Source organism: Cryptomeria japonica, chromosome 1 (assembly GCF_030272615.1).
Source record: "Cryptomeria japonica chromosome 1, Sugi_1.0, whole genome shotgun sequence".
NCBI classification, from domain to species: Eukaryota; Viridiplantae; Streptophyta; class Pinopsida; order Cupressales; family Cupressaceae; genus Cryptomeria; species Cryptomeria japonica.
The window spans coordinates 664,712,071-664,723,417 of record NC_081405.1 but is presented as its reverse complement, the minus strand read 5'-3'; the positions used below and the strand labels follow the sequence as shown (position 1 = coordinate 664,723,417).

The following is an 11,347-nucleotide window of genomic DNA, read 5'->3' as shown; positions in this document are numbered from 1 at the left end:
AGCAAAATAGCTATGGAGGCCAAAATTTAGAGATCCAAAAAAGAGAAGTCATATTGATTGTGCAACAAGAATGCAATTCAATCATTACAGTTGTTATGAAAATACAAAGAGAGAATCCTTATAAAAGGATACTCGAAACCCTAAAGGAGAAAACCCTAAAGAATTATAAGTTTCCTAAGTTTAGCTTAAGCATAGAGTATAATAGACTAATAATTAAATAAATAATTATTAGCTAATAAAAGACAACTCTAACACCCCCCGCCCCCTAAAGATGAACTTAGGGAGTAGCTAAAAAATAACTAAGGACTAAAAAAACATGTAAAAAATGCAGGAAAGCAACAATGGGTCCCGACAACTAGGCCTAATGAGGTACCTAAGTATAATAAAATCTCTGTAAACTGGAGAAAAAGGGAGAAAACCCTGTGGGAACAAAACTCCTCCCCTAGAAGAGATGAAAGCCCAAGTGAAGGACTAAGAAGCCTCCAAACAAGAGTGTTCCAGAAGATAGGAACAAAAAAAAGAGAATGAAGAACACCATTGAAGCATGAAATAGCTGCAAACACTATCAAAGAGTAACTGTTGATCTGAAGAACCACCATTGAAATAGAACATGACCAAGTAGAGAAGACTGTAATCTGCATGAGTGCCCTCAAATGACACTACTCGAATCAGATGGCAAACAAAGGCAAACAATTGAACTCGAAGATACAAATGACATGAAAAACCAAAGCCTAAAGAGCTGATCAATCGAACCAAGGAAGCATTAGAACAATAGGTTAAACCTCCCCATAATGTTGAAAAGGGAGAGGGACAGGTACACTAAAAAGATGACCAACAAGAACTACATGACGAAGAACCAGGAACATCGAAGGTGCAAAGAAAGTACATAGTGACGTGGAAGGAACACTCACTTGACACACATCATGAGGCTAATGTCGTGGAAGGAACACTCACGTGACAAAGGTAGATGGTAAACAAAAGACAAACAACAACAACCCCACCTCTCCCCACCCCCCCCCCCCCCCATGACACTTTATAAGTAGTGCATGTACAATAAGGCACAAGATGTGTCAGATCCCAAGTATACAATGCATGATGACACTTTATCTCAGTGTGTTTGCATAAATAAAATGCTACAATGATCAAAAAAGATGGGAGAATGGAAATAGAAAGCCAAAGGCAAGACATCCTACTCAAAGAAAAAGATCCCAGGACCTAAAACATCCAAGATATTCACCAGAGTGCTGAAAAACAAAAAACTGAATAAAATATATCTAGAGCAGACTCTGGAAAGAACACTCATATGACTGGAAAGTACACAGAACAAGCTTTCCAACAATATAAAATTTTCGAAAAACAGAGTTTGGATGCTCAAGTGATGTCTCCCAAGGTGCAAAAAGGAACTTCTGGATTTTACAGCAAAAAATGCCATCAAAAAAAAATAATCAAAAGTTCAAACCTCCAGATCTGGATAGACCTCAAAAAGAGCTTTCCGATGATATAAGATTTGTTGAAAAATGCCTCTATATGACCGAGTTACGACCAAAAGAAAAAAAACCCCTCTTTTAAGGCATAAAGAAGGTAATTTTTTATAATTTTTCACGAAAATTTTCTGATGCATTTGCAGGTACAGCCGTACGGATTTCCATGCCTCAAAAAATGTACCAATAAAAAATCATGCCCCAGATGCCCCTGTCACTGAAAAGAGACAAATTATATATCAAAATTCATGGAATCAGTCTTCTGAATCCAACTGTGAGGTCCTTTTGGCACCAAAATGTACCAAAAAAATCAGCTACCCCCAGAAATGGAAAAAACAATTGCACAAACCCCTGAATACACAGATATGAAGAACAAGGCCCAAAATCTCTCATGAAGAGAACAGGGGCGTGCAAATCTGAAGCTCTGATACTATATTGGAGTTGAGGAAAAATCAATTCTACAGCTCCCAAAGATCACCTGCATGCAAAATTGTCACTGAAAGAGAGAAGCAAAATAGCTATGGAGGCCAAAATTTAGAGATCCAGGAAAGAGAAGTCATATTGATTGTGCAACAAGAATGCAATTCAATAATTACAGTTGTTATGAAAATACAAAGAGAGAATCCTTATAAAAGGATACTCGAAACCCTAAATAATTATAAGATTCCTAAGTTTAGCTTAAGCATAGAGTATAATAGACTAATAATTAAATAAATAATTATTAGCTAATAAAAGATAACTCTAACAATTTAGTTTTTCTACTTTAGCATGTTTACTCACATATATTTGTATACACACTAACCCCATCTGCTTAAATTTGAGCAAGCTGGAGTGTTCTCATGCAATGTTTTAATTATGAAAAAAGGATAATTTTGAACCTTTCCCTATTTTATTGGAGCATCTCTATTTAGAAATTGAAATTAGGCCATGGACAAAAAGGAGGGCTGAAAATAAGGAACGATTGCATATTGACAAAAAATGTCATGTGGCTCTACAAATTTCTTTCCCTCCTTTTTAATGTTTTCCTCTAATTTTCCCTCCAAACAATTGCTTTTCATTATGTTCATAATTTAGTAGACGACAAAAAGTGAAGTTCAAATGAATACCTAAAATAAGTTGAAAAACTAAATATTCAAGGGGTCACTAACTTCATAAATAACTCCTCAAAATGTTGAGTAGGGGCCCCTAGCCAAAATAAGTTAAGCAATGGCATGAGACCGTGCCTTGAGTAGGGGTAAAATGTAGAAGATAAAAGTGCATACCTTGCACCTTTACATTTTTATTTTATTTCACTTTGTGTGGATGTCATAAATGCAAGATTTTAGCACCTAGTTTGTTTTGCTAAATTAAGTAACCTTGACCCTAAACCTTCACACTTATATGCTAAATACATTATTTCATAGAAAAAATGGCCCATTTCCCATGTTCTACCTCCTTGAACCAAACCACGTATGCTATGACATCTCATGGACAAAACCAACACATAGCCTTGTCCACCAATTTTGAAATTTGAATTTCTCATCTTTGCAACATAACATGTTAGACACGTAACTATTACTCATATGTTTTCATTTTAAAGAGCATGAATTGTGTGTGCCTAGGACTTGTATTTAAGAACATCATCCTTGTTCATTTTAATCATCAATAAATAATCATTTCATATGGAAAAATAATTTTGCATTTAGTCACGTTGGTGTTTGTGGTCTTTATTTAATAAATTTTCAATCTTGTCATATTATCACAAATCTAACTATTATCAAGGAAGTCATCGATCTTCCCTTTGCCTATAGCAACACCTAAAGATTTCAACAACGCTAATTTCTCATATGTAAATAAAATATAGGCAAACAAATTTTGTAGATCCCAACTACAAAAATCAATAGTAAATAGACCTACACGAGAAAATGTGTACAAAGATAGAACCATAGACTCTCTAATCCTAAAACTCAAAACTTCAAATTCTTCTCCCTCAAAGTCCTAATTGAAATCCAAATTCTAGTTTATAATTTCTCATCTTACTGTCGCATCCAATCAAAACAATTGAAATCATCATAGAAACTCTCATCTCTCTCAACAAAATTCTAAAATATAAAAAATTTATTATTGTAAGATTCTCAACATCTAATATTAGACTTAATTTGAAAACAGTTTGTTGAATTAAACTTTAAAAAATGAATAGTACTTAGTAATTTTACAATAAAATAATTGAAAATCATAGTTCTAAATTAGTTACCATATGCTATATTCTAGAAAGCACATATGATCATTTCAGTACATGCCTATTTGATTGCTTTCAATGCCATTAAAAAAGTGCTCTGCAATCATATGCTAATCAACAAGCCTATTTATTAGATTTAATGTGTATACAGTCTGGATCCGTTGTTAAAAGCCTACCAGAGGGCTTTATACTCGTGAGATCAATAAAAGACTGGTATGAACACATTAAATGTTTTTCTCCATCCTCTTTTATGGCTCATCATACCCGTGATTTCCATTACTGATGGGGTTTTGCCTTAAATGCTTATCTGCCTGATACCCACGGGAAATGTTTGAGAACATTGATGAGGATATGTGTACACATTGAATATCTCCTCTGATCAACAGCAGATAGACACAGGATCCGATTGACAGGCATAGCAAACATTAAATTCACAGAGGAGTTATTGCATATCCCAGAAAAATTCGTCCGTTGGAATTGCAGGTAATCAATGCAGATTCCACAATGTCCTTATTCCATCATCAGGAGTGATGCAAAGCAAGAATGGGAATCCATTTCAATGCCACTAGATCTAGCAGGGCTCTAGAAAACAGGTACTACATACCCAGGTAAAGAAACAGTAAAAATCAGACTGATCAGAACAAAAGAAGGTTGTAAATCTAGACTAAAATTTCACCATTAGAAATGTACAGCCAAGCAGCATTAATAATTTAAATGCCTCCAAATTTAGTAGATCTCTACCAATCATATACTGCATACCTACATCACGAACATATACCCACATAAAAAATGGTCTTTGATTCTTCGTAGATTCTTTGGAAACCAAACGTTATGTTAAAATATTAATGTCTTTACTTAAATAGTGTCCCCTATGATTGTTGGGCTTTTATTTGATTCTTTGTAAACTATTTGTAAACCAAGCATTTTCACCATCATGACAACAACCAGTGAAACACTTCTACAAGTAGAACCTTTTGTACCCTAGGTAGGTGGGAAAAGCATAAACCCTAGACCCTAAAACCAAACTGTCTCCCTGCCTTTAAGAACCGTATAGATTATAGTACTACTGTTTTCTCTGTCTCCAAAGCCTTAGCCATGCTTTTCTTTCGAAGGACAATTAACTTAGAATGGCCACATTAAATACTAGCCCATACACAAGCCCTTTTAAGCACACCCTTCTAGGTTGTCTGATCTTGTATCCGTGATCTCTGCACTGGATTTTGAATGTGTTAACCAATCCTCAAAAGGAGAGATGGAACCAGTTTGGATTGGTTTGTTGGTGTGCTTTTCTCATCTCTTTCCTGCATCCCTAGGATTTACAATTATCTTACCAGACTCTCCCAGCAATCTGATCAACACCCCACAGACAGGCTACACCATGAACATGGACAAGGCCCATACAGACCCTGAAGAGCAAAGGGCGGTCTATGAAATAATGACTGCCACAGGCAATGGTTGGGCTAGTAGCATCCCAGATGTGTGCAAAGGTAGGTGGCATGGGATTGAGTGTATGCCTGATCAATCTAAGGTCCTGCATGTTGTTTCCCTTTCTTTTGGAGCTCTCTCAGATGACACTGCATTCCCAACCTGTGACAACAGTTCTTTCATCTCACCTGCCATAATTCACCTCCCCCATCTCAAAAGAATCTTTTTTTACCAATGCTGCAAAGGCAATCCCCAGCCCATACCTAATTTCATAGGGTTACTGAATAATTCTTTGGAGTCCTTGGTCTTGAGGGAAAATGGTCATGTAGGGAACATCCCTCCAGAGTTAGGCAACCTCGCCAAATTGCACACTCTTGACCTCCATGGCAACAACATCAATTCTGCCATCCCCACTGAGCTTGGTGGGCTGATTCGTCTCCAACTACTGGATCTCAGCAAAAACATGCTGGTGGGTCAGATTCCTACCAGCTTTGAATCCCTTACCAACATCAATATCCTTGACCTTAATCACAATCTTCTCTCTGGACCAATCTCAGACCAGCTTAGAGGCTTGAATTCCCTGAGAAAACTGGACCTCAGCAGTAACCAATTATCCGGTGCTGTGCCAGCATTACTTGGGCATTTGAGGAGCCTTGTTTTGTTGGATTTAAGCCACAATTCTCTCTCAGGTAGGCTTCCAGACTCCCTAGGGGACCTCAAGTTGTTGCAGGCATTGATTTTGCAGGGAAACTCCATTGATGGACCAATTCCAGAGGCTATTGGAGGCCTTCAGGAGCTGATGATCATGGTCCTGTCCAATGCAGGGCTTAAGGGACCTATCCCTGGGACTCTGGGAAGTTTGACAAAGCTCAGAGTGTTGTATTTGGATGGGAATAGGCTGAATGGGTCCATACCCGTAAGTCTGGGGAAGATGAACCATCTCAGCGAACTAAAAGTGAACGGAAATCTGCTTACAGGCCCTGTTCCTTTCGGCAGGGAATTCATGTGGAGATTGGGCAGAAGGTTGAAGCTGGCTGATAATCCTGGCTTATGCTATCAGCCTATTGATGCAGGGGAAGAGATGGATTCTTCTTTCCTGTCAGGCATCAAGTACTGTTCTGAACATAAGGCAACTGGTCACGTCTCAACTAAAACAGCTCCTCCAATAGCATCTCAGAGGCCAGATATATCCCCAGATTCAGCAAAACATCCTGAAGTTTCTTTAGCCCATTTGAAGTCATCTTCTTGGCCCATATTGATCAACATCCTAGAACCACTATTACTTCTCACAATTCTCCTGCTTCACTGCTAACAAGCCAATACAAGAAATGTTATCGGTGACATGCTAACCAGCCAATCAATCAAATGGTGGTGTGTTGTAAATAATTGATCCATGAAAGCTTAATAGCTAGAGGGGTTGCTTACTGTAATGGAGTCCCTAATACCGGCCATGTAAGGCATGAGTAAATAATCTATCTGAAGAGTATAACCCACAGTATGAAACTTCATGCCGAGAATGTATGTATTTATGCTTTGTATCTTTTGGAAGTGGACTGGGTGTAGAAGCAGTTCTTTCTAAGTAGTAGCCTATGTCTTAATTTCATTCAAATAAACTGTATCAAAATATCAATGGAGTCTTGAATCTCCGGCAATTCAGTCATGATGGAGAATACTTTGTATGTTTCTATTTTCAATTTTAATAAGACTGCAGAAAGGTTAGATGATGATTTTCAAGTTCATCTGTGGTAAAGAAAGGTCACTGCATTGGCATTGCAAGGGATACAACCAGCCATGTTTGTTTGGTTTTCTTTTAATTTAAATTATCTTTAATAAAATATATTAAGGAAGAATTTTTTTTTTTAAGATTTGGTTTGGTTGTTTGATTGAGGATTTCATTTCAAGAATATTATAATTTAATATGTTAGAAAGAAGTTTTATCTTTGATTTATAAAAGAATATAAATATTTTATTTTTATTTTGTATATAATATTTTTATTTTTTTGTTGTAGTCAATATTTTATTAATTAATGAAAATTTTACAAACTCAGTTTGGTGTGGAGATCGATAGGAAAGACCCGGGTCAAGAAAACTTCCGGTCTTGTCCAAGGATTACATCTTAGATCAAATTTGAAAACCAGAAGATTACATGATTGGCCTAGTGCCAATATCTACAAAGGATCATGTACAGGGGGTACCTCCCTGATGAAATTATACAAATACCCATCCAAGGGCCCATTATTTCATAGTTCTTTCTCATCTGTCTTCAAGCGAGCTGATTCCACATTAAGCATCAATAGTCATTCGCTCTTTGAATTGTTCTCTATACCATGCATGTGTTAGGAACCGAAAGGACAACTGAGAGGGGTGGGGGCGGGGGGGGTGGGGGGTGTGAATCAATTGTCAATGAATTTCAACTTATTATTACTTAATACCGGTAAACCAAACCTAATGCCTGTTGACAAATTAGCAATTAATATTAATACCGGTGAAACTTAATGCATGAAACAGAAAGAGAAACAACATCCACAACACATAACACAGATATTTTTGACGTGGAAACCCTGTAAGGGGAAAAACCACGGTGGGAAACCTTGCCCACAATCAGATGATACTACTGCAGATAATATGTGTATACAAATGGGGTCTGCATATGCAGAGAGGCCAACCGCCTAGAGCACACTGCTCAAATGGGAGTCGCAATGACAACAGTAGGATGGTTAAATCCTAGAATAATGTGCTACTCAAAATAGCATCTCCAATGCTAGATTCAATACTAGTTAAGCTCTGATAAACACCTTCAAACCTTCCTTGAACCTTCTCTATGGTCTGCTCATATGATCTTCAATATTCGCACATACCATGTTAGAATACCATACCATAACCATATCATATGTTTATCTCATAAATGAGATCTTATATATATACAAAACCTAAGACCAAATGTGTAGGTCGGCTCACTAAGAATATTACAATTAAATCAATTACAAATAATTCTTGATGCGATGCATCATGTCGGCTCAATACAATTACAACAATATCCAATCAATAAATCATCTCCATAATGTGTCGTGTTGATCTGGAATAGATAATGCATACCGGTCCATAACCTAGACCAATCTGTCGGTAACAACAAATATGTCAACTCGATTAGACCAATAACCAAAACACCAAAACCAAGTGTCCAAACCATGTCTTCGACATAATCAAGTGATCTCCAAATAATAACAAGTCATCATCAGTGTCGGTGAACCATATAACATGTCGGCGAGCATATACCGGTGACTGTGCATAAGTCACTGACCTTGCCGGTGAACACAATGTGTCGGTTCATCAATAAACCAATATAACCATAGTGCCAAATCAACAATGTAGATCTCCAGAAGGATAAGTGTTGACATCAATGACAAAACTAATGCAACACATCCATAATACCAACAATCTTCCCCTTTGGCATTGATGGCAACACTAGATGGAAAAACATCTAATTGCCAAAACAGAATGCCAAAAACCAAAAACCAACAATCTCCAAAATAGATTAATACCAAAAATCAAAACCAAAATACAAAGGGTATATATCTCTCTCCCAATGAATAATATCTCTCCAAAGAATGTTTTTCCATAGATCTCTCTCCCCCTTTGACATCAAATGTCAAAGCAGTTAAGAAGAAATACCAGAACATACAACCAACTACTCCTCCTAAGAAGTAGCTCTCCTCCATCAAAGCCGGAAAAAGATTTCTCTGTTAGTTTCTGTCGGTTTGATGCCAATCTTCAATCATCTAAGTCTCTACCGGTGAGGGTATTACCCCAAGCTGCTCTCTGAGATATTCAAAGGTTTCCTTAGGCAAAGGCTTTGTAAAGATATCTGCAATTTGCTCTTTAGTATTCACATAAATCAATCTTACTTCTTTTGCTTCAACATTCTCTTTCAGAAAATTATATTTGATAGAAATATGATTAGTCTTAGAGTGAAATACCGGATTCTTTGATATATCAATTGCTGCTGAATTATCACAATAAATAATTATAGGTTCTTTGCATTTTACCTTTATGTCCTTCAACATTTGCTTAATTCATAATACCTGAGTACAATTAGTTGTTGTTGCAACATATTCTGATTCTGTTGTTGATAATGATGTACAACTCTGCTTCTTGCTTATCCATGAAATCAATCTACCACCAAGAAAGAATGCTTCGCCAGTGGTACTCTTTCTGTCATCTACATCTCTTGCCCAACTTGCATCGGTGTATGCACATAAATCAAAATTTTCATCTTTAGTATACCATAAACCAAGATTTGTTGTGCCTTGTAGATACCGGAAAATCTTTTTTACTATTGATTCATGATTTTCTTTAGGATTGCTCTGAAATCTTGAAACAATACATACTGCATTCATTATATCAAGTCTAGTTTGAGTCAAATACAGTAAACCTCCAATCATAGATTTGTATCTTGTCAGATTAACAGGAGTTGATTCATCCTTCAATGTCAATTTATTAGTTGTAGACATAGGAGTACTTACCGGTTTAGAGTTTTCCATACCAAATTTCTTTAGTAGTTCCTTTAAGTATTTTGTTTGACATATGAATATACCTCTATCAGCTTGTGAAATTTGCAATCCTAAAAAGAATTTTATCTCCCCAATCATAGACATTTCAAATTCTTCCTGCATCTTGTTAGCAAAGTCCTTACACAATCCATCTTTTCCGCCAAAAATGATATCATCAACAAAAACTTCAATAACCAAGATGACATCATTAGTCACTTTGTAATATAAGTTGTTGTCAGCATTACCTTTAGTGTAACCAAGCTTCAAAAGATATTTGTCCAATCTAGCATACCAAGCTCTAGGAGCTTGCTTCAATCCATACAAAGCTTTCCTTAATCTGCAAACCATATCTTTAACATTTATCAATGAAAATCCATCAGGTTGTTCAATGTAAACTTCCTCTTCAAGATCACCATTCAGAAATGCACATTTTACATCCATCTGATATACTTTATAGTTCTTATGAGCTGCAAATACAAGAAATAATCTAGCTGCCTCAATTCTAGCTATCGATGCAAAAGTTTCATCATAATCAATTCCCTCTTTCTAGGAATATCTTTTATAAACTAATCTTGCTTTGTTCCTGGTTACCTTACCATCTTCATTAAGTTTATTTCTAAATACACATTTAGTTCCAATTACATTTTTGTCTTTAGGTTGGGGAACTAATGTCCATGTATTGTTCTCTTCAATTTGTTTTAATTCATCTTCCATTGCTTTTATCCAATGTTCATCTTGACATGCTTCAATAACAGATGTTGGTTCAATTTGAGAAATTAAGCATACCTCTTCATTTGTCAGTCTTCCTCTTGTCATAACACCTTGATACTTATTCCCAATTATCTGATTTTCTGAGTGATTCAGTCTTACATACCTGGGTTTATTCACATGTTGTTGTTCTTCAATCACTGTGGAATTCTTTGATGATGCTGGTGTAACTGGATCCACATTTTGTACCGGTGCAATCTGTATTGGTTCATTTATGATCATCTCAATTGCGGGTTTAGAATCTACAGACCTTGAATTTCCTCTAAAGTGTTCATCTATCTTCACATTAGCACTTTCAATGATCTTCTGCAATCTTTTATTAAAACATCTATATGTCTTGCTCTTAGATGAATAACCAAGAAATATTCCTTCATCACTTCTAGGATCAAATTTACCAACATAATCATCTCTCCTAATATAGCATTTGCTTCCAAATATTCTGAAGTATTTAAGACTAGGAGTATTACCAAACCATAGTTCATAAGGGGTCTTACCAGTTTCACCTTTGATGTGAACTCTGTTGAAAGTGTAAACCGTTATATTTATTGCTTCTCTCCAGTACACATGAGGTAGATTTGCTTCCAATATCATGCTTCTAGTTGCTTCCAAAATAGTTTTGTTCTTCATTTCCACAATTCCGTTCTGTTGAGGTGTCTGGGGTGCTAATAGTTGTCTTTTGATTCCATTCACTTCATAGAATGTATTAAATTCCTTAGATGTAAATTATCTTCCTTGATCAGATCTCAAACATTTGATTTTCTTACCGGTTTCATTCTCTACCATTGCCTTGTATAACTTGAATTTTCCAAAAGCCTCTGATTTCTCCCTGAGAAAAGTAACCCAACACATTCTAGAATAATCATCAATAATTAGCATAAAATATTTATCTCCCTGTAGACTTTTTA

The 11,347-nt window shown here is 36.2% G+C and overlaps 1 protein-coding gene across 1 annotated transcript; it reads left to right on the top strand.

Annotated features, from left to right (window-relative positions):
- The first annotated feature begins 3,862 nt into the window (after positions 1-3,862).
- Positions 3,863-6,766, top strand: LOC131071970 (protein TOO MANY MOUTHS). The gene has a single exon (XM_058007963.2). It carries the CDS (start codon positions 4,952-4,954, stop codon positions 6,434-6,436), a length of 1,485 nt encoding a protein of 494 aa, XP_057863946.2. The 5' UTR covers positions 3,863-4,951; the 3' UTR covers positions 6,437-6,766.
- Positions 6,767-11,347: the final 4,581 nt, after the last annotated feature.

Coding starts and splice junctions, on each gene's coding strand:
- LOC131071970 (XM_058007963.2), top strand. CDS start 4,952: ATGGAACCAGTTTGGATTGGTTTGTTGGTGTGCTTTTCTCATCTCTTT.